Below are 21900 nucleotides of genomic sequence, written 5' to 3'. Positions count from 1 at the left end.
CCAGTTATTAATAGAAAAAATTACTATTTGACGAAACTATAATTGCACAGGGAATATTGGCCATTATGAATCCAATAAATCAGCAGTATTACATATGATTGACGGAGTTACCAATATCATTATTGATCTTACAGATTATTCACAGAAGTTATAGTTTCCTTGTAGGGAATGGACTCAAAAACCTCATCTTAAAACAAAAGTCCAGTGCAATAGCAGCAGGCAGAAATATAAAAATGCTCTCGGCCACACTAAATGCACCATCAAGAGCAAGTGATATTACGGCCTCGCTGCTCAGCTCAAAGGGCCTTCCAGATTCCAGCATAGCAAGACCTGCAAACAATTAAGTTTCAAAAAATAATAACTGTATTCAGGAATTACTGAGAATTTTTTGGCAATGATATCATGTGGCTTTACCTCTAACAAAAGCAAATGCGGCGGCAACACCCGTTTTAAGTTGGATATTATCCACATCTCTTCTAATGGCATACCGGAATGTGACTCCAAACAATGCACTACTAATGAAAACAATCAATGATCGAACAAATAGTCGGGGAAAACTGTCGACCTCATAGAAAGATATGGGCAAACTAGCCAGAACACCGACTATAGAGGAAAGTGCTGCAGCTTTTACAGATTCAAGTCTCTCACTATCTTCATCGATATCTCCACTTGACACATCTCCAAAGCTTTGATCCTCAAGACTAGAGGACAAGGTACGCTGTGCTTCAGTAATCATTTCTCTTGCCAGTAGCAATTCCCGCTGGGACTCTTGAATCTGGTTTGCGATACAGCATTGTGAGCACATTATTAAGAAGAAATAACCCACACAAAGCACCAAGCTACAAATAACTCAATTTCATCCCCATGTCTATTGAAGAGATGTTTGGATGATTACAGAACTGTATCATCACATAAAGTATCTAACAATCACTCTGCCTCCATTGTCATGGAACCATGAACATGGCACATGCTACCAGTACTTTATGTTTGCTCTAAAGATATGGAACCATCTTGTTTTCTCAGTTTACCAAACTATCAACACACTTATCATATTGACCTACATATACTAATGTTTACAATGCATCTCAAGCTGGATATGCATAACTCATCATGATGAATAAGGTAGATGCAAATTCAAATTTACCAACAGTATGCATCACGTGCTTGGCACTTTTATCCAAAGAAGCACTCTAAGAGTATCTTGAAGACTTGAACCCAAAAGGAGTGGAACAGTCGCTCCAGGTAGAGGTAGAAGACAATGTGATACCTATCTCGTTGGCTTTAAATTCTCGATTTAACGAGTTCCCAAAATACAATTTCTATCGCCTGTGAGCACATAAAACTCAGGCAATAGCAAGATTTGGCCTAATATAGTTAACTATGGCTTCTCACAATCTCTGCCGCTAGTCTATCATAGTCTCGCTGTTTGTGCGCGCACATGCGTGTTTCTATTGATTGGCAAATTAGAGCGCATCATTCATCATTCCTCAAGTTCGTGCTACGTCTCGGCCAGTTGGCCACCAAGTACTTGCAGAGTGGAGCTGGAGGGTACGCACAGTACAGGCAGGTCAGGCTAGGTCGCTCTCCCGTGAGTGACCCACGCCGCAGCCCGGCAGCATCATTTGTAGAGCCAAGCGGGCAAATTATCAAACAGTTTACATGAAGCACCATGTCGTGCTGACGTTGCCTACCTCGTCCCGGCGCTTCTCGAGGCGGCGGACCTCCTCGCGGGCGAGTCGGGCGGCGGCCTCCTGGCGCTCGATGTCCTGGAGCGCGGCGCGCGCGAGCTCCACGCGGCGCTCGGCGGCCTCGACCCCTTCGAGCAGTGCTCGGTTCTCCTCGCGCTGCAGCAGCTCGTCCACCTTCTCCCCCACCGCCGAGCTCAGCCACTCCGCGCTGGAGACGCCGTCGCCCGCTCCCTCACCTGGGGCGTATCTTCCGCGGATTCCAAGGCCGCGGACGCGGCGGCGGCATCGCGCAGCGAGGGGGCTCGCCGGGAGGAGAGGGGACTGGACGAGGGGGCAGAGGAGCGCGAGGTGTTGCATTGTCCGGGGACGAGAGGGGACGACTGGATGTGTTCGCGGCGGCAGCTACGTCTACGGTTTGGATTGGAAGAGGACAGCGACGGTGAGGAGTTTGCGGCTCAGTGGCTCACTGCATGCGGGACCAAGGAAAACTCGGGAGAAAACGGAAGTTGCACCGGGCAAAGGCAGCAGTTTCAAAACGAGTTCAAAGATATGTACTCCCTCCTCCGGGCGTACTGTACGGAAAACATAACAGACTAATTGGCTTACAGCATTACTTGGTCTTGTTTGGAAAAGAATTTCAGAGCTCAGTTTCAACAAGAATCAGGGAAAGAAAGTTCTCGCATTACAACTTGGACAGTAGACATACAACGTGAACACACAAGAACTGTTACAGGAATTGGTAGGGAAGATACAACGTGTTTCCAGGTTTTTCTCTTAATACACTTTTGTTCTCTATATATAACACCAGACATCAACACCAAGAAAAAATAGGAAGCGCGGGGCAAAACAGGACAACCGTCAGGTTTATCAGTATTCTGCAAGACCTTCAGTAACAGCATACACAGTTGGCGTCCGCCGATCCATTTGCATGCAGGCGATGCAGCTGGTAGGATCAACGGCCTGGGAGTCAATGATACAAACAGGGGTTAGGTTGTAGAATGTATGAACAAGCTCGCTCGATTTGCGTCCAAAATTGCCAAAATTTCTTGAAGATCATGGCATGCATTTTTGCGAACAGATGTCATTGTTGGAAATGCAAATACCGACACACACAGCTAATACAAGTGTTTGGACATTCTGGAACTTGAACTCTATGCAATAAGATGAATGTAGTTAAACATTATGAGTACCAAGTAGTCAGACTTCAAATTGGTGTTTGTCAATGCTAGCAAAAAGGAATGCCAGGCAACTTTGCACAATAATAAACTTCAGGTGCATATCTGTAGTGAACCATGCAAGTAAATTTGGACTTGCTTGAATCCCTGGTACTCCATCAATGAGAGTATGATACTATGAGTAAGAGTAGTTAATCATCCGATTAAACTTGAACTTGTTTGAATCCCTCTAACCAATGAGATTTTTAGTCCTAGACTGGTTTGGAAAGTTGAGGCTAGTCAGAGTTCGCATATGTTTATGTCACAAATATTGCTCCTAGTTTAGGACTTGGGAGTGCAGATAATACATATAAATCCTGGAAGAGAAGACTCGAGGCTGACCTAGAGCTACTCAACTTTTGACTTTCAAAAGTTTCACAGAAAACAAAACTAGCTTGAATCTTAGCTGCCTTGTAATTTTCTTCTTCTTTGGGGTTTCATACCCCTTTTCTTTTTAGCCGCTTTCCTGTACATATGTAAAGTTGTAACTTTATTCCTTTTAATACAAAATGCAGTAGGAGCCTCTCCTGCTGCTTTCCCCGGTCAAAAAAATAATACATATAAAAACAGTAGTCATTTGTGTCTTTTGCCACGTGGTTGTTACTGCCTTATTCTTGCTGCCACAAAACTAACAGTAACAACTCTACAAGTTTTACAGTATTATATACATCACCAAAAAAAGAAGTAAAAAAGTCACTAGTCAACCTGAAAACAAGGAATTATTCATTGGCCAACATTTATGACTAAACTCCTGGAAGATGATACTTCTCTGAGTATCGCCAATGATTATGCAATATTCCACATTCTGCATACTTCTACAGGGGATGGCATATTTATATATGATGAAGACTATAACCATACGCTGCTAGAAAATCGTGTTACCATTTGCCCAGAATTCCATGGGATATTTGGAATTTGATAAAACATATTCCACATTCTGCATGGCATATTTATATATGATGAAGAGTATAATCATCCACTGCTAGAAAATTGTGTTACCCCATTTTCCCAGAACTCCCTGGGATATTTGGAACTGATAAAACAAGCTCACACATTTATTTGATATGAATTGTGTCTTTACTCACTATTGCAGCATTCTCCAAGCAATAAGGCAAAATAAGCTTCAGAGAGACTGCAACGGATTGCATAACACTAAATAAATGCTGCTGCATCTACCAACAGGAAATAAAAAGTTGATTCCCGTGGCCCAGTTCAACAAGTGTGTTCTCTACCAGACTACCTCAAGCAAAATAACCCCTCCTTCCATAATACAGGGCATATTAGGTTTCGTTGAGACAAGCTTTGACCAAGAATTACTACATTAACATGTGATTTATATAATATGAAACCACAATTATCAGCAAGTACTTTCGAAGACGAACCTATTGATACCAATTTTATGTCATATAAAACACATATTAACAACATAATTCTTGGTCAAAGCCTTGCCTTAACAAACTCTCATATGCCTTATCTTCTATATCTAAGTAGGGGAAACCCACTACTTGATTTATCTCAACATGCAAGCATGCCACATCATCACACCATTAATTTGTTCACACATCTATCCAGTGGGAAACTCATATTTTTTGCACATGCATGCATGTTACTTTCCATCAAGCTATTTCCATTAAGTGAAGAATGTATAATCTATCATACAATTACATTATATGTTTTCAATGGATACTCTTTTGTTGCTACTTTTTACTCATTTATGTTAACTAAGAATTTCCTTCAACAACGTGGGCTCACGTATGTTAACTAAAAATTTCCGCGACAACGTGTGGGGCATCATCTAGTATTATTAAGAGTTAAAGGCACTGGTGGTCCTAAAAATATTCAAGGGGTGCCCAGTAGTTCTAATTCTATGAAAATGCACATCCAAATCCTAAAGGTACTTTAAGTGAGTCATCAGCGAGCCGGAGTGACATGAGAGGACGCCAAGGACCCAGCAACAGGCATAGGGAAGATCAGGTTGAGCACGCCGGTGGCGAGGGTGCTCCATTGAACTGCTCCGGCGAGCTTAAGACCGACCGTGACTAACTTAAAGTACTCTTCGGACCTAGATGTGCATTTTCATATTTTTAGGACCTCCAATGCACTTAACTCTATCATGAAAAGAGTAGCAGTTAACAAACACATAATATATGAGTATCTTCTATACTGAAACAAAACGGTAAATTTCAGCAAGAGCAAGCTCAGGGATCAAACTTGCCTTTCTTTACTTCATATCAGCATAAGAAGTTCTTCAATGTTCTGGGTAACCTTTCTCATGCTTGCATCAAGCTCGGAAAGACCCAAACCAGAGGCCTGATAGGTGAATTGTTGTTCAGGGGTGGCGCACCCACATACTCAGCGTAGCAAACATCACAAGTTCCATTAACCAAGGAATATTCATACCACTCGCCCAAGCGTCGCCCAGCTGCATATATGCAATCACCTCGAATTTCAGGTAAACCTGGACCAACGCAAGCCGCGAATCCGTTGAAGCCCAAAAACAGAGTTCGTCCACCCAAGCTTGTGATCATCGCCCACTTCCCCTCCCCAGACACCCATCGGAAAACACGGTACACAACTGTCTCCCCATGCTCCTCGCTGATGAGCAACACCTCACCCTCGCACTCCCCGAGCATGAATCGCTCTCCCACTGGCCTAGTCTCCTCATCATACTCTCCTCCAAGAAACGACAGCTCCAGCGAACTTTCTGACAGCTCGAGTATGGCAAGACGGAGGCCAACCAGGGCGTAGAGGGTGCTGTCGACGAAGATCAAATCGTCAAAGACGTGGGGCGTATCAGCGGCGGCCACACGCCAGAGCGCATCACCGGGGTGGCAGTGCTGGATGGTCGGTCTGCCAGGCAAGAAGAGCACGGCGAGGAGGTCGTCAGAGAGGATGACGCGGGAGAAAGGGGTGGGGACCTTGGGGAGTCGTTGCTGTTCACCGGTGAAGAGGTGGAGGAGGAGGAGCCTCGGGGGGTACTGGGTGGCCGCGGTGGTGGCAGTGACGAGGAAGCCGTGGGCGTAGAAGAGGGTGTGGCGGGAAGGGGGCAGGTGATGGCCCCAGGGAAGGCGGAAGCGGTGGACGCGGCGGAGACGGGGGTGGAAGAGCGCCTCGGAGAAGGAAGGGAAAAGGGAGACGAGGAGGAGTGGGGCTTGCGAGGCGAAGAGGTCACGGGACGCCGGGAGAAGGGCGCGGTAGGCGGTGCACGAGGCGCGGAGGGAGAAGAAGTCCTCTAGGGAGGTAAGCCGACGGGCGATATCCGGGAGGAGATCCAGCGGAGGGGACGCCGAGTGGACGGACGTGGTCGGGATCGACGAAGAGGAGTCGCCGGAGGTGATAACCGGCGGTGAGTGGTGGCGCCGACGCTTCTCCGTCGCCATTTCTCCTGTCTTGTATTTTTGTTTTCTTCTTCGCTTTTCTTTTTCTTCATTTTTCCTGTCCAAAGGAGACCGGTAGAAAATAGCGAAGACTCCCACACCGTCAGTAACTTGGGCCATGGGCCGTGGACTCACAGCTATACCTGGCCAACGGGCCGTCGGCCCACGAGTTAACCGGGCCAGCACGGCCCAGGCCCGTGAGGTCCACCTATAAATGGGCGGTGCCGTGCCGGCGAAACCCAGCCCAGGCACGGTAGCCCAATCGGGCCGGCCCAGGCCCGTTTAGTACGGTGGGCCGAAAGAACGGCCCGGCACACTGATGGAGAACGGACTGAAAAACCGAATTTCCCGCCCGTTGCCAAGCCCCCGCTCCCCTCTGCCAGGCCGGGCCACCAGGCTGTTTTTTAGCTTAACGGGCCATCGGGCCGACTGCTGGCACGCGGGCTGACGGGCCACTAGGTGTGGCTGACGGGCCGTGTCATGCCAGCCCGTGGGCTAGAGGATGAGGCCCAGGCACGGCCCAAGGCGGGTTGCGGGCCGGCACGGCCCGTTTAACTCCGTTCCGGGCCAAGCACACCGGGCTCACGGGCTTTTTGAAAAAGCCCGGCCCATTGGCCAGGTATACTGACAGCCCATGACATGGCCAATATTGCTGTCAAAAAAATGGAAACGAGGAAACACGAATAGCTCGTCACACACACAAAAAGAAGGCTAGCACTCCAAATGAATTGCTAAATTCACCACCAAAATTCACAATATTCAGTAAAAACAGAATTCTGAAGCAAGAATAGCACAATTTACGTTTGCAGGTACTAGAAGCGTATTGTTGTTCCATCCATACTTCTTACACAGGAATGTGTTGTGCAGGCGGCAGATCCGGAAATGTAATCCGTCAGTGCTCCTGATGGTTCCAGTCCTCATAAACAAACGAGGGAACGGGGACAACGGTGTGATGGAACTGTTACAGAACATGGTTATGACTTCAATTCAGCACCAGTTGCATCGGATGTGAGGGTGACGCACGGGAACCAATATCTACGCTTGCCATCCCTGTGCCCATCGTCAATCATAGCAAGTCCCTCCTGATTGTGCAACACAGTTTCGTAGATTAGAAATCGTTGGTGTCATCTAGATAGAGAAGGATGAGTTTACGCCCAGATATGATCTGGTCATGAAGGTCCCCATCAAATAGCGAAATTAGTCTCATCATGATGTGTGAAAATATCAGTGTCCCAACATATCATTGCATCAAAGATCAAACAAAACAGTTTTTTTACTTTTGGCATGAGAATGAACCATATACTCCCTCCGTCTGGAAATAAGTGACTTGGATTTGAATCTTATACAAATCCAAGTCACTTATTTCCGGTTTCCGGACAGAGGAGTATATCTCTATCACATAGATAAACTCCAGAGGCGGTGTTTACCTTCAGCAAAGTTTCAAGGGCATCAATTGCGCGACCAGTTGACCATGAGAATTCCTTCACAACTTCTTCTACTGTGACATAGCCTTTAGCCTGCATGAGGTGGTTGATGTTATAACTGGAGCAATATGGTATATGTTACAGTTTATGTAGATTTGCAAATTGAAAGCAACTAGTCTTGCTTGTCTGGCTCCTAACTGAAATAAGCTTCGACAAAAGAGTTTTGCGAGGTATTGTATGGGGATTTGTGACTTCCAACATATGCCAACCGATATGTGTGTGTTGTAACACCATGTCAAAAGTACAAACCTGGGCTAGCTCAAGTATCCCATTGTGATCCTTATTCAATTCAGTAGGAACCGATCGCACAAGCTTTTTCTTCCCCACAGAAATTACTTCAAAACCACTACCGAGGACCTGTAAGTTCAAAAATGAAGGATTAGACAAGCCAGAAACCAAGCAACGATATACTAAGGCAGGATTAACCATTAATTAAAGTGCAAACTTGTAAAATGATGTCAATGCAATTCTAAAATTCCAAAACAAAATGTGATTCAACTATGAGCTTACAATACTTAGTTACTTGCCTTCAGCTTGCTTATAGCACGTAAACAGTCATCTGACGATAATGATCCAAGATCAGTTTTTCTCTTCTGGCAAAGAAGTTTGCGGAGTTCTAGCAAATCAATCAAACCACCATTATGCGATCTGGTAGCTATGCATATGTCCACAATCTGAACACCTGCACGATAGACACTTAGAAGGTATAAGAGGAACTTGCAGGATCCAAACTCCAAAGAACATCAAAGATGGCTTAAAATATACCAACCTAATTCATAGTAGAAGTCACCAATCCCTAGAAGCTCTGCCCAGACTCCTTTATTAGATGCCAAAGGATCTACTCCAACTTTTGAACACATTTCATGAAACTGCTGTCTAAATACTGAATTTTTACGGATATCACTCTGCACTAGCACAATGTATACATAAAATTAAAGGAGGGTATTGGAAATTTGAAAAATGCTTCAATATTTGAAATTCTTATAATCTGTTGTAGCACATGAGAACAATATTGCAAATACTGCTACTCAATAGTCAGTACAATAGAATTAGATGCCATGAAATAGGTGCAATATAGAAGTATCAGTTATCACAATAGCAATCAATCGTCACTTAAGTAATAAGAGGGAATTCCATTTTATACCCCCTCTTTCTATTGTTTTGACACAATCTACCCCATTTAAGAGAATTTCTACAAATGTACCCCATTTAAGAAAACTTGTGCCGGTAATTACCCCCTCTTGTATTATTCCCCAAATCACACAATTTCTGAGAGACGAAGTGAAGTAGCAGGTGATGGTTTTTCTGCCATGCACTGCACGAGTCGCAGTCGGACCACATCGACGGCTTCCAACACGATGAACGGCGGCCGTGAGTGCAGCGGACTGGCGGATGCCGCCGCTCTGGCCGGCCATTCCGCGGGCGCGAGAGCAGGTTCGCGATGAGTGTACGGCAGACGATGACCATTGAGTGGACTCTACAGGAGGAGAGGGATCGATGTGTGGCTGCGTGTGAGTTGTAATCGTAAGGCTGGAACGGAAATCAAGGTGTATTCGCCGTCGATCGACATCATTGGCCGGCCAGACGAGGGTTGCCAGTTTGGTTGGCTGGTTGTTGTGTAGCTGACCGGCCTCTCTGTTTGATTTTCTCCTTCCCATGCGTGCATCCTCTCAGCTTGCTTCTTCCATCCATCATCCATGGCTACTTTTCTTCTTAGATCTGTGAAAAAAGTCTACGTGGCGTCTTATACTGGCGGCACAGGAGAGGAGCGGCAAGGCCAAAAAGGTCGACGGGACTACGGGAGGGCGTCGTTGTACCCAGCCTGTGCGTGCCCAAAGTCCAGATCGGTCTGAAAAGTAGGCCCAGTCTCTCAGAAATTGTGAGATTTGGGGAAAAAATATAAGAGTGGGTAATTAGTGGCACAAGTTTGCTTAAATGGGGTAGATTTGTAGAAATTCTCTTAAATGGGGTAGATTGTGTCACAAGAATGAAAAGTGAGCGTAAAAAATGGAATTCACTCAATTAATAAATTAAGTGCAGTATCTAGACAGCTAACTGAGCATAAAAAACTAGTCTTTACTTGGATTGATAAGTAATTTACTGATTACCGATCAACTAGCCAAACTCAGGGGTAATATCTGCCACGAAAATGGTAATAAACGACCAATGAGGCTGCTCACATCACATCAAAATTTGCATAAACCATAACGCAATTATAATTCTGGATGCTTTTTCAGGGGGGGGCGACACAAATCAGCTGGCTTTCTTTTGATATCTTTCCCAATAATAGGTGATCACATTGGAGTATTTCTGAGTTACTCTGCATATATAAAAACTGTCCATGGTAACATATTAAGTTTACTTCATTTCCAGATCAGATGAACTTTTTTCAGTTATTGGTATATGCTAAGCCATGTCCATGCACTTAAAAGCTAGTTAGATTCCCTTCTTCAAAGTTTGATTGACAACTTTAATTCAGCTGGAAGTAGAAACTACACTGTTTTCAGGTTTGCCAAAAATAACCATAAGAATCCAGTGGATTGTAAATACAAGCGCAGCTGATACCACCTAAACCCAAGAACGATATCATTGTAGATCCGAAATTTAGTTATCATCGTGTCAGTTTAGTGCAAGTGCCGTATCCCCCACTTCCCGCAAGCAACTAAAATGCAGGAGCACCGAATCACCTTATGCTTGCGAGCAAATTCTTCGAGCTGAGACCTGAAAGTGGCGAGCTGCTCCTGCATGACATCCGTCCTGACCTTGGCCACATTCTCCCCGACCTGACGGAATTTGTCCTGAAAGTTCCCAAGCACAGTCGCGTCTCAGGATCCAAATGAGAGGGGGAAAAACACGTCTTCTAAGAAAAACAGAAGAACAGCACGTACGCGAGTGGCCGCAGCGTTCTGCAAGCCAGCGATCCCGGGTCGCCTCCTCATGCTTCTTCCTGGTGCGCTCGCTCTTCCACCCTGTCCCGGAGGCACGCGGCTGCTGAGGATGGGAGGTTGGATGGTGGTGTTCGCGGGGTGGGATAAAAGGGGCACGGGCGTGTGGCGAAGCCGGCGATGGGGAAGAGAAGATAGGTGACTGTGGAGGGGCGAGCAGCGAAGCGCGGATGGCGGCGACGGGAGGCCGGCCGACGGCGAGGGGGTCAGAGAAAAACGGGCCGGGCCGGACTGGCGAGTACGGCGAGCGAGGAAGAGAGAGGAGAAGGGGGAGAACCGGGGGAACGAAGCAAAGTTTGGGATCAGGTAGTCAGGTGTGAGAATGTGAGATGCAGGGGTGGGCACTTTCAAGTTTCAACCCGAAGACCAACACGAACTAATCCATGTTTTCGGGGTTCCGGTTTGGTCCATGTTTTGGTTTAGTTCAGGGTTTGAGTTCGGTTTTTGACATTGAAATAAACCGAAACCTGAAATCAATTACTCCAAAATCCTTCGTCTAGTCGAAAGTCCAACTAGCTCTCTTTCGATCCATTCGGTTTTACCCGTTCGCTCTTTTCTTTTGCTAAAATTCATTCTAAAACCTCGCAGCCAGTCCATGGTTGAATTGGATCTCCCGTGCCGGTCAATAGGCACGAAGGACATACTTTATCCTCTGCCATAAGTCGGTTAAATTTCCATTCTTTTTTGTCTCCATGCTTCTGCCATCACCGACATCGAACCACTGTCATAACTTGGAAGGAAGAGTCAATCCCTCTTCCAAAATGCGTTTCACCTGTGCGGCCATGTTGGCCATTGTTGTTGTCTTGGTCGCCATCTCAAGAGAAGTGGATTCAAATCGGATGGTCTTAGTTCCACACCACACATCAATACAAGGTTTGAAATGTGCCCTCACTTAGAGCAAGGGTAGTGACTTGACCAATGGTTGGTTGTATCATGTTGCCATGCCGTCTATAATATGTCCAGTAACTAGTATATCTCATCACAGTATCATAATAAGGTTCTCATGTTCTATCTCATCTTCTCTCTTCTCCAATAAAACAAAACAATACGATATTTATATATCTTTCTTCTTTTTTAGCGATGATATTTATATATCTATTTCTGGCCACCTAGGCTGGTCCCTTTCAAAAAGCCCCATGCGGCTAAATGGGCCACGTCGTCCCGCGACCTAGCATGGGCCTCGGCCTCGTGAGCCGTTCCGGCCTGTTTAGTATATTCCTTTTTACACTTTGCTTTGTATTTTTCATGGACCCGCCGGGCTAAATGGACCTGAGAGCAAGATTAACAATGGACTGTAAGCTGGCTATAAAAATTTAAATATAATATTTGTACTTAGTTGGAGGGGAGTGAAGAGAAAGCAGGCTATAAGATAATATAATATCTGTGTTTAGTTGGAGACGGCTGGTGTGCCATGCTTGTCTCTCCTGGGCTTGGATTCCGCTGTGGTGGCCCTGTCTGTTTATAAACGGGCACAAAGACCTCGGGCTAACTCCGCGAAATAATGGGCCGGGCCGTGCCCAGCCTAGGGCCTACGCCGACCCGTTGGCCATAGTCAGTCAGATCCACGCGACACGTGAGTCCTGGGTTCGTCACACCGCACTCCTCACTTGCACACTCTCGCCGCCGCCCCGTCCGCAGCCCCGTCAGGCGCGGATCCTATCAGCGAGCCACCGCCGCCGATCGGCCTCGCTCCCCAGCTTCGGCTCCTCCCACATGGCAGTCTCCGCCACCGCCACTTCCCTCTCCCACCTCCTCCCCGCGCCGAAACCCAAACCCAGAACCCCGCCTCGCCTCTCCCTCCTGCCCAGCAACCGCAAGCCCTCCCGCGCCGCCACCAGTGCCATATTTGCCGCCGCGGCCGCGGCCTCCGACTTCCTCTCCCCGGTCCCCTCCCTCAAGTCCCGCCTGGCAGCCGGCGACACCCTCTACGGCCTCTTCCTCCTCTCCTTCTCCCCCACCCTCGCCGAGATCGCCGCGCTCGCTGGCTACGACTACGTGGTCGTCGACATGGAGCACGGGCCCGGTAGCATCACGGAGGCCCTTGCCTGCCTCCGCGCCCTCGACGCCGCCCGCACCCCCGCCGTTCTCCGCCTCCCAGAGGCCTGCCCCGTCTGGGCGAAGAAGGCGCTCGACCTCGGTCCTGCAGGCCTCATGCTCCCAGCCATCGAGTCCCCGGCCGCCGCCGCCGAGGCCGTATCGCACTGCCGGTACCCGCCCCGGGGCGTCCGTGGCGCCGCCTACCCGATCGTCCGCGCATCCGCTTATGGCCTCGACGACTCCTACGTCTCCCGCTGTGAGGACGACACCCTCATCATCTGCCAGGTCGAGACCGCCGCAGGTGTTGCAGAGGTCGACGCCATCGCCGCTGTCGACGGTGTCGACGTCGTCCAGATGGGCCCGCTCGACCTGTCGGCGAGCATGGGGTACCTATGGGATCCCGGTAACAGGAAGGTGCGAGCAGCGCTGAGGGAAGCCGAGAGGAAGGTGTTGGAGGCCAGGAAGAAGAAGGTTACAGCTTCGGCGGGTAATGCAGCTTACTTGGGTGGATTTGCCATGCCGAATGACCCACCTGAGCAGCTCAAGATGAGGGGGTACCATATGGTGGCCGGTGCTGTGGACATTGGGTTGTTCCGGAAGGCAGCATTGGAGGATGTCAAGTGGTTCAAGGAGGCGGTAATGGAAATCGGGGAAGAGGAGGGCGAGGAGGAGGATGAGAAGGACGATGGGTATTGGAGTGAGTGAGCAGCACTGAGCTGGGCTCAGCTGAAGCTGATCGGTGAACTGGGGGTACTTTCTTGTTTGTGTTCTGAATTGAAACTTCCAGCGTCATATGGGCTCCAGTTCTGCCTTTTGGTGTACTCTTGTTTAGTTATTCGATCTGGTTTTCAGGAAGCAATCTGTTTGGGCACCTTAGTATTCCCGTTTGTAGGTTACTGGTGAGTACGAATAAAGTGTTGGATTACTGAAATTCTCTTGCGTCCTTTTCTTTTGTTCTATTTGCAAATTCAGAAAAGTTAGAAATATATATAAGTCAAACAGAAATTACTTCATTGGAGAGAATGCAGTGCTATTTCTTTTAAATAAGAGTCTGTTGGTGCCTCGGTGTTGTGGGGTCAGGGCAAGCTGAATAGCCAGACTCCAGAATCCGGATTGTCAATCTCAACACTTGCTCAATCTCAGCCACTAGTTCAGATATTCTGGCATATCCCATCCAAAACCATTTAGGTCCTTTGGACACTTCCATATGCAAAAAAATAAAAAAATTCTCCTCCCAGTAACAGGATGCAGCGTTAGGAGTTACTAGGACCTAAGCCCTCTTCTAATTCTCTCCAAAGATTGTGCTGCTCTTTATCTCATGACCACAATGATCGCAGCTAGCTCCATAGTGAACACCAACCTTCCTTGCTCGTCAAGGATATCCTCCTGCTCAGACTTCACATCTGGTCATTCTTGGCGTCCATTAGAGGCTGCAAAACACCATCGGATGAATGGTGTGCGCTCGCTGCGGATAGCTTGTGCTGCTACTAAGCCTGCAAAATCTCCAGGTACTGTAAAATATGCTGCTTCTTTCTTCTTGCTATGGAGCCGTTAGTTATTCTGTTGTCCATGATATCATTTTGGTATATTGCTTTTTTCCTTTGCAGCTGAAGAAGAATGGAAGACCAAGCGGCAAGTCCTACTAGAGAAGCGGGTAATAACCATCAGGCTGACTGTTAACTATTTTTCCATCAAATATTATGAAGTTTGCTGTGCAATTCTTAGCCTTAAGTTTTATGACCTTAAATTATAGATTTTGTGTGAAATATGCCATGTTTTAACATATGCCCTACTTCTGTTGATCCCTATGTTACTCCTGTTCACTTTTGACTCAGGGCAAGCATTCTATGCTTAACAATTGTCATTTACATCAGTTTTTTTTTGCAGGTACGCAGTGTTGACGTGAAGGAAGCACTGCGCCTTCAAAAGGAAAATAACTTTGTGATTCTTGATGTTAGACCAGAAGCAGACTTTAAAGAGGTATATGAGGGTAGTTGCTGTCTCAAGCTCTTGTGTTTAAGGGAAAAACTTATGTTTACAGTGCCACCTGTTTATAATATTTTTGTGCCATTCAATCATAGATTTAAATAGCGCGATATAGCATCGCTATAGCGTTTGGAGAGGGCTCCCGCTAAAGCTATGCAGTTTTAGCGCTAACCTGAGAAAAACGCTATTAGCTCCGCTAATCACGCTATAGCGCTATATTTTGGGATTGTTAGCGCGCTAAGCTAACCCTATGATAATTAATTTTGGGGCTTTTGGTATAAGTGCGTCCTAAAATTCCATCGCATCTCAAGCATTGCCTCAGCTCATTGTAGTTTTTTAGATTTGAGCAAAAACATCATATTAAATGCATATATTGTCCCAATATATGCACTGTTGGCATTACTAGGGTCAAGGGGAAGATTTTTTTTATCATATGATGCCTCGTTTATTGATACTTTTGTATGATTTTTTCAAAATCCGCTAAATGTCTTAGCGCCGGTATAGCATCGCTATAGCACATATAGCTTCTGGAATAGGCTGCCGCTAAATGGCTTAGCCTGCTATTTAAAACTATGCATTCAATTCATCAGTCCTATACTGAATCAACAGTACGAATTGAATGCAGTTAAAAATTGTTCTATAGTAACAGAAGGTAGAACAAAGTTTGTAATGAATAAACATAAGTTAATTCTTTCAGTCTGGGAGTGCCTAAAAGGCTAATCAAATCCTTTCCAACATCTAAAAGCTCTCAAGGTTTCATTTGATATACGCTTCATAAATTATGGTTATTATTCTTATGCAGGCTCATCCACCTGGTGCTGTTAATGTACAAATATACCGATTAATAAAGGAATGGACAGCATGGGATATTACAAGAAGGGCAGCATTTGCATTCTTTGGGATATTTGCTGGAACAGAAGAGAATCCTGACTTCATAAAAAGTCTGACAGAAAGTTCGACACTTCTGTTTCCTGATTGCTCGTTACTTGTATATGAACTATATTATCTCTGTGCAGGTGTTGAAGAAAAACTCGGTAAGGATGAAAAGATAATTGTGGCATGTTCAGCCGGAGGAACAATGAAGCCAACACAGAATCTACCTGATGGGAAGCAATCTAGGTATGATACACTGGCCATGTATTATTTATCCCTATACTTGGTTCTTTTTGTACAGATTGGTCCTGTTCTAGTTGACATGGAACCGCTGATACAGTTTATCAATATTGTTGGCTTAAGAGAACCTTCTTTCAATTTTCCTGAAATAAGAAATGGGCCTATTTTGCTACTACTTTGATATTCTAACTTGTTTCAGGATCCTGTCTGTATTGGTGAGAATTTATTTCACAATTTGAAATTTTCTTCTATTGTGAGTTTTGTCTCAAACTTCTTCTTGAGTGTCAGGTTTGTAGGCTTGACATGTCCTAGTGCTATCATGTGGTTGTCATAAATGATTTTCAATAGTAGAATATTATCCTTCAACAACATTAGATGGTCCTTTAAGAGATCAACAGTTGGAGAAAAATACTATTTATTGGTGGATGTTAACAGCAGTCTTTCTCACTCTACTTCTATAAATTCTTTGTGTATGTGTATAGACTATAGTATAAGTGGATCAAGCTCAATACTGCCAGTGTGCTTACGGTGAGCATACTCAGTCAGCTGAAGACCAGACACAATTCTAATCCCTACCATATTGCACATCCATATGCAGCAAAGTTGAAGAGGCTAGTACTTTTGGAATGGTAGTGAATCTAAGTTGCTAGTGCATCTCTCTTTCCCCATTTCTTGCGTCTGCAAAGGTATGAGCTAGAAACTTAGAATGGTTCATTTAAATTCATTGTGGCGCTCGGTGAGTTTTTTTGGAGCAACCATGCTTGAGAGTTGACATGCGGCTTCGAGTTCTTGAAAAGTGTCTGCTTTTGGGATGCTTCTAATAACCAACGAATGGCAAGTGCTCTTCCTTGTTTAGATCCTATTTCAATCGGAACTTTCCGCGTCGATCATTTTTTATTACGTCTTGTTTTTACTTCTGTATTGGGAGTTACTCTACGTATTGCTTGACGTAAAACCAATAGTGGATTTGTTTCTGTCTTTTGTTGAATCTTTTTCACGGCTAGATAGAGAATTTGATAAGCCAATGATTTTTTAACGTCTTTCATAATACGGTTAACCACCATGTTAACTAATCGATTACTAAGATATGGTTGCTGGGAGCTGGGTGAAGGGAAGATCTAATGTGGATGCTTCGTTTTGCTGCTGAATAGTGTCTTTTGAGCCTGACGTCTTTTGGTAGCCCTGTGAGCTATCTGTAACTAAAGTTTCGTTTAACTTGCACCTCCTGCACTCTGTTTTGTTTTGCTGTCGATGAGGCCTAGACCTGGAGACTGGAGTGTGTTCCTTTGCGGAGTTAGCCGCTGAAGGTCTCTAAAAACTACGTGTGGGGCGTGAACTGGGGTTTGCTGTTGTTCCGTTATCTTCTGATAGTGGAATCTGATCCTATGGATCGTCTGGGGAAAAAAAAGTTCTTGAAAAGACATCCTCAGATCAGTTTCTAGTTCTGCAATTACAGTATATGAACTCCTGCAAAATCTTTGAGTTGATTCCTTAAGAATTCAAAATTATTCTATGTAGGAAACTATCCACTTCTCATCACAGAGTTTAGTTCAATGGTCATGCTTTGACTTTGGCAGGTCTCTGATAGCAGCATACCTGTTGGTCCTGAACGGTTACAAGAATGTGTTCCATCTGGATGGAGGACTCTACGAATGGTTCAAGGCAGATTTACCAGCTGTTGAAGGGGAAGAGTAAGCAGGAATGGCCCGTGACTTGTTATAGCTTCTACGACACTGTTGTTGTTTTTTGTTCGTGCATTGGAGTTTCGGACGAGTTATAATTATGCGCTTTGCGTGCACTAGCTTTGAGAATCTTAATCTCCTTTCCTTATCTTGCCGATATGAATGGGTGCCAGACTTCTTGTGAGCTTTCAAATGTGCAATACACTTGGGTTAGATACTTAGATCTATCCGACAGATGTTAAACAAACTAGTGTAAGCAAAAATGTGTGATGCATAAAAAGACAATTAAGTTTAGTGGGGATGAAACATAACACAAATAAGATGTGCACATGGATGTGTTCCATATGTGTTTCTATCATCTAAAATCTAACTCAGCAAGAACATGAAAAAGTCCAAACAAACAATGGAATAAGTCAAAAGACAAACAAGTAAACTTAAATACTCTTATGTAAGAGACATACATATGCCAAATGATTTTAAGTTACTTTTGGTATAGTCTAAATCGGCATGTTTGTATTATTTTTTTGGGCTGGATACAAACACGTCTATGTTTATTAGGATTAATTACCCGACGGCTGTAGTCCAATGCGTATGAGTACAGATCAAATGATTTTGCTAGTAAATCTCGCGTGTAGTAACTGTTGTCCTTATTTGTAAGGACTAGTTTTATGTGAGAAAAATAGCCCGTGAAATATCTTTGTACAAAAAAAATGTGAGATATAACATAACGAACTGGTGTAAGCAAAAATGCGTGATACATAAAAAGAGATGTAAGTTTAGTGAAGATGAAACATAACAAAAATAAGATGTGCACATGTATGTGCTCCATATGCGTTTCTATCATCTAAACTCTAACTAGCAGAGGGAGGGAGAGGGAGGGAGGTAGGGATCGTGGGTGAGGAAGAAAAAAAAAGTAGAGGATACATTACAAGTTTACAATTCAAATGCGTGCCCGACGAATGGGCCAGACGTGACGTTGGTCAAATAACCACCTCACCCGATTAGACATGAAGCAATTGATCAAAGTTTTAGAACCGAGACGTGTATTTTCAAACATTAGATATTCTGTTCTCGCAGAGCGGGGCTTGCTCGCCTACGGTGGCACCTGGCACGGGAGGGTTGCGTAGGTGCGCGGCCGGAGTTGGTGCCTCTGCCCCTCACCTCGTCGGTACTCGGTAACCTACCTCCCCAGACCCCAGTACTCTCCTATAGTCCTATGCCCTCGCTACAAAATTCCTGCCGCGGCACGAAGCGGCGATGCGAAGAATCAGAAGCGGCGCGGTCGAAACCCAGGCACACGATCCGATCCCAGGGGAGGCTCACTTTTTAACACCACGAACCACAGCGACGTGCCGATCCCGATCCCGATCCCGATCCCCACCCCACCGGGGTAGTGTACGCGACGCTGGCATGTGACCGAGTATTTTCTTTCCCCGGTCCGTTTCCTCGAGGCCGGAATCGGAAGAAGCCCAGCGACCGAGGGAGACCGACTCGGGGACTCGGGTCGGGGGCGGGCAAGCGCAACATGGTTGGTTGGTGGCGCCGGGTGACAGCGACATTCTTCGCCTCGCCCCCTACCCGTCCGTGCCCCAGGCCCCAAACCCCACGGCCTCGTCGCCGCGAATATACCTCGCCTCCGCCCCCGTTCCCCGCCCTCGCATTATTACCTCGCCCCGCCCCCTCCTTATATAGAGCAGAGCTCACTCCATTCACGCGGACCGGGCAGCAGCGACGGCGCGAACTGCGAAGCACCGACACCTTGCTGGGGCTGGGCGGCGGCGATGGGGCTGCTGTCGAACCGGGTGGAGCGGTCGGAGATCAGGCCCGGCGACCACATCTACACCTGGAGGGCCGTCTACGCCTACTCCCACCACGGTACGTCACGACCCGGGTCTCCGGCCACCTCTTACCCCCTTCCTCCGATTGTAGGTGCGCCGTTCCTCGGCGTCCTCATCTCTGAATTTTCGCCAATTGTGGCACGCTTAGGAATGTTGTTGTTACCCGATTGCTTCTGCCGGCGGCTGCGAATTGTTGCTTGCGAGTGTATGGGGTTGAAAACTGCTTACTTGGCCGGGAATTCTGGCCCATGCCTAGTGACACTGGGGCATTTGGCGCCGCGGGAGTTCAGCCACTTTTGCGTCGTTTTTGCTGGTGGTTAGGGTGCGTCTGCATGTTTCGTCTCAGCTGGGGTAATTTGGGATTTCTTTGTAGAGACTTGAAGCAGCGATCGCTTGATTGGTAAGAAATGTGCGACGACCATCAAGTCTCCTTCTTGGTTGTTTAGCCTGCAAGTCTAAGTTACCTCACCTGATAAGAAACTCAGAACTGCTCAGCTGTAGCACCCCGATTACTGTACAATCTGTACTCTCTTTATTGTTACAGCACTAGTTTTGGCTGAAACATCACTGCAAAACCCCAAAAAAATTGGGGGCATACATGTTAAAGGGCATGCCATACATGTTTCTACTCACATAATCTCAGTCAGTTAGGCGTTGAATTGGAGTGGGTTCAAGTTCAACTGAAGCTCCCGAACTCTTACCCAAAATCCTTCCAGATGGCTGTGAGCCTGTGACGCCACATGATGTGTCTCGTGGTTTACATGTAGAACAAATGACACTTGTTGCTGCTCACCTACTGCTAACCAACTTTTCTGTCCTTATCTGTTCTTTGTTGTCTTTGTGGAGTAGCCTTCTCATTATTTAACTCCAGGTCGCTCTCAACTCTCAAGAGAGAAGCACTAGAAGGTTGTCCCATTTTTATTTTTGTTTTTGACGACACAAGGTTGGCCCATATTATGATTGATGTAAATTAATAATCTGTTTCGTAGCAAAAATGTAAACTAATATCACCAAAGTTACCATCTAGTTTTACTTTGTTTTGTTGATACCTTTTTATCAGAGTTACCTCCTTCTATCATTGATCCTCACCTTCATCCTTATGTACGGCAATTCACTGTGCTGCATGGGCGGGGTGTCAAAATGATCAGTGCTTTTTATTGGCCGATGCAGTGTTCTTTATATTGTGGTGGTCCTTTTTGTGCACTGGGCCATATGTAGGGAGGACATCCTCTAGGTTTTGCACATGATGCCATGGCTACCTGCATGGAAAAGCTGCATTATTTGTCAAAATTGTCATATCACATCACCCCGCAGGCTGCATCCACCTACTCACTCACCAATCTGTCTTCATTTTCATGTATCTTTTCACTTTTTGTGGATGTTGTCTCTTGAAAAATTGTTCCAGTTGTTGGTCATCTTCTTATGCAGTTACCACTAATTGAATGTTCAGGTATTTATGTTGGAGGAAGCAAAGTGGTCCATTTTACACGAAAGAAGGAAGTTGAATCTTCAGATTCATCCAACTCCATCTCAAGCCTGATATCAGAGGCTTCATCAGAGTGCCCAACATTCCCAGACTGTGGTTTTCAGCTGCCAGATAGTGGTGTTGTCCTCACCTGCTTGGATTGCTTCCTTCGCAATGGCTCACTGTACTGCTTCGAGTACGGAGTGCCATCTGCAATTTTCCTTGCCAAACTCCGTGGAGGGACCTGCACCATTGCCCAATCAGACCCATCGGAGGTTGTGGTCCGGAGAGCCATGCACTTGCTCCAAAATGGGTTTGGTAACTATGACATGTTCGAGAAGAATTGCGAAGACTTTGCACTCTACTGCAAGACTGGGCTTCTACCCATGGATGAACCTGGCATTGGGGCGAGTGGGCAAGCATCTTCCGCTATTGGCGTGCCATTAGCAGCTCTTCTGTCCACTCCGTTCAAGCTTTTCGCTGCCGGTCCACTTGGAATGGCCACTGTCACGGCTGGGATGTACTGTGCTGGTAGATACATCACTGACATAGGAGTAAGAAAGGATGTCACAAAAGTTGAAGTGGAGAACTTATCGTCGCACCTTGGTTTCCGCCGCATTGAAGATGCAGAGTCGGTGAACAAGAGCTCGGATAAAGTGAAGAACTTGCTCCCGATGAAGAGAAAACGTGAGAGGTGACTTCGGTGGCACAGTTGGGAGTATAACCTTCTCTGCCTTTCGTCGATAACTGGTGCAGAACTGTGGATAATACCAAATCTATGCTTCACTACAATAAGCTCGATTAATATATATATAGATATGTAACTGTGAAGTGTGCGCTGATTTGGTTGAGTGCACACTGCACATGATCCATTGAACAACTCTCCAAAACTGGATATATGATGGAAATTCTGCAGTTTGGTCACTGAAGCCAGCAATACTCTTACTGTTTGGTCTATTAGTACGATAGCTCGCAGTTTAGGTGTTCCACTGTCTGTTCTTTTCATTCTCTACGAATCAACAGTTAATATTCTCGGGAGGTTTTCAGGAGTAAGTTGCATTGGATTCTTTC

General features: G+C 46.0%; 6 protein-coding genes across 7 annotated transcripts; 3 read left to right on the top strand and 3 right to left on the bottom strand.

Annotated features, from left to right (window-relative positions):
* Positions 1-33: 33 nt before the first annotated feature.
* Positions 34-2141, bottom strand: LOC100846153. Its single transcript, XM_003578438.4, has 3 exons — positions 1692-2141; positions 415-775; positions 34-330 (listed from the first exon to the last, which is right to left on the bottom strand). The coding sequence occupies exons 1-3, from the start codon at positions 2043-2045 to the stop codon at positions 149-151; spliced, it is 897 nt and encodes a 298-aa protein (XP_003578486.1). The 5' UTR covers positions 2046-2141; the 3' UTR covers positions 34-148.
* LOC104584710 lies at positions 641-6352 on the bottom strand. 2 transcript variants are annotated; one of them, XM_024463224.1, is made up of 2 exons: positions 5118-6352; positions 641-775 (listed from the first exon to the last, which is right to left on the bottom strand). In XM_024463224.1, exon 1 carries the CDS (start codon positions 6280-6282, stop codon positions 5173-5175), a length of 1110 nt encoding a protein of 369 aa, XP_024318992.1. In that variant the 5' UTR covers positions 6283-6352; the 3' UTR covers positions 641-775; positions 5118-5172. The 2 variants fall into 2 exon arrangements, with proteins under 2 accessions (XP_024318992.1, XP_010238409.1); XM_010240107.3 differs by lacking the exon at positions 641-775 and adding an exon at positions 2291-2648.
* Positions 6353-6981: 629 nt separating this feature from the next.
* Positions 6982-11044, bottom strand: LOC100834536 (vacuolar protein sorting-associated protein 22 homolog 1). Its single transcript, XM_010240106.3, has 7 exons — positions 10652-11044; positions 10451-10561; positions 8533-8668; positions 8291-8445; positions 8013-8120; positions 7707-7796; positions 6982-7361 (listed from the first exon to the last, which is right to left on the bottom strand). The coding sequence occupies exons 1-7, from the start codon at positions 10700-10702 to the stop codon at positions 7254-7256; spliced, it is 759 nt and encodes a 252-aa protein (XP_010238408.1). The 5' UTR covers positions 10703-11044; the 3' UTR covers positions 6982-7253.
* A 1236-nt stretch (positions 11045-12280) lies between these two features.
* LOC100844725 (2-keto-3-deoxy-L-rhamnonate aldolase) lies at positions 12281-13676 on the top strand. Its single transcript, XM_003578433.4, has one exon. It carries the CDS (start codon positions 12422-12424, stop codon positions 13448-13450), a length of 1029 nt encoding a protein of 342 aa, XP_003578481.1. The 5' UTR covers positions 12281-12421; the 3' UTR covers positions 13451-13676.
* Positions 13677-13932: 256 nt separating this feature from the next.
* LOC104584709 (rhodanese-like domain-containing protein 14, chloroplastic) lies at positions 13933-17743 on the top strand. Its single transcript, XM_010240105.3, has 6 exons — positions 13933-14253; positions 14353-14399; positions 14633-14725; positions 15534-15672; positions 15748-15850; positions 17422-17743. The coding sequence occupies exons 1-6, from the start codon at positions 14064-14066 to the stop codon at positions 17537-17539; spliced, it is 690 nt and encodes a 229-aa protein (XP_010238407.1). The 5' UTR covers positions 13933-14063; the 3' UTR covers positions 17540-17743.
* A 1347-nt stretch (positions 17744-19090) lies between these two features.
* On the top strand, positions 19091-21900 carry LOC100844419. Its single transcript, XM_003578432.4, has 2 exons — positions 19091-19401; positions 20815-21900. The coding sequence occupies exons 1-2, from the start codon at positions 19308-19310 to the stop codon at positions 21525-21527; spliced, it is 807 nt and encodes a 268-aa protein (XP_003578480.1). The 5' UTR covers positions 19091-19307; the 3' UTR covers positions 21528-21900.

The sequence above is a fragment of the Brachypodium distachyon genome, chromosome 4 (assembly GCF_000005505.3).
Source record: "Brachypodium distachyon strain Bd21 chromosome 4, Brachypodium_distachyon_v3.0, whole genome shotgun sequence".
In the NCBI taxonomy this organism is placed as follows: Eukaryota; Viridiplantae; Streptophyta; class Magnoliopsida; order Poales; family Poaceae; genus Brachypodium; species Brachypodium distachyon.
Note: the sequence above shows the minus strand (reverse complement) of the source record. Positions and strands in the feature narration are given on the sequence as shown.

Excerpts from the sequence above, each read along its gene's own strand:
- LOC104584709 (XM_010240105.3), top strand. The coding sequence starts at position 14,064 with ATGACCACAATGATCGCAGCTAGCTCCATAGTGAACACCAACCTTCCT. Across the intron at positions 14,254-14,352 it reads TAAGCCTGCAAAATCTCCAG|CTGAAGAAGAATGGAAGACC; the intron begins GTACTGTAAAAT and ends TTTCCTTTGCAG. Across the intron at positions 15,851-17,421 it reads CCTGATGGGAAGCAATCTAG|GTCTCTGATAGCAGCATACC; the intron begins GTATGATACACT and ends TGACTTTGGCAG.
- LOC100846153 (XM_003578438.4), bottom strand. The coding sequence starts at position 2,045 with ATGCAACACCTCGCGCTCCTCTGCCCCCTCGTCCAGTCCCCTCTCCTC. Across the intron at positions 776-1,691 it reads TCGAGAAGCGCCGGGACGAG|ATTCAAGAGTCCCAGCGGGA; the intron begins GTAGGCAACGTC and ends ATCGCAAACCAG. Across the intron at positions 331-414 it reads CGCATTTGCTTTTGTTAGAG|GTCTTGCTATGCTGGAATCT; the intron begins GTAAAGCCACAT and ends AATTGTTTGCAG.
- LOC100834536 (XM_010240106.3), bottom strand. The coding sequence starts at position 10,702 with ATGAGGAGGCGACCCGGGATCGCTGGCTTGCAGAACGCTGCGGCCACT. Across the intron at positions 10,562-10,651 it reads AGAACGCTGCGGCCACTCGC|GACAAATTCCGTCAGGTCGG; the intron begins GTACGTGCTGTT and ends GGGAACTTTCAG. Across the intron at positions 7,362-7,706 it reads CCCTTGAAACTTTGCTGAAG|GAGGGACTTGCTATGATTGA; the intron begins GTAAACACCGCC and ends TTGCACAATCAG.
- LOC100844419 (XM_003578432.4), top strand. The coding sequence starts at position 19,308 with ATGGGGCTGCTGTCGAACCGGGTGGAGCGGTCGGAGATCAGGCCCGGC. Across the intron at positions 19,402-20,814 it reads CTACGCCTACTCCCACCACG|GTATTTATGTTGGAGGAAGC; the intron begins GTACGTCACGAC and ends TTGAATGTTCAG.
- LOC100844725 (XM_003578433.4), top strand. The coding sequence starts at position 12,422 with ATGGCAGTCTCCGCCACCGCCACTTCCCTCTCCCACCTCCTCCCCGCG.
- LOC104584710 (XM_024463224.1), bottom strand. The coding sequence starts at position 6,282 with ATGGCGACGGAGAAGCGTCGGCGCCACCACTCACCGCCGGTTATCACC.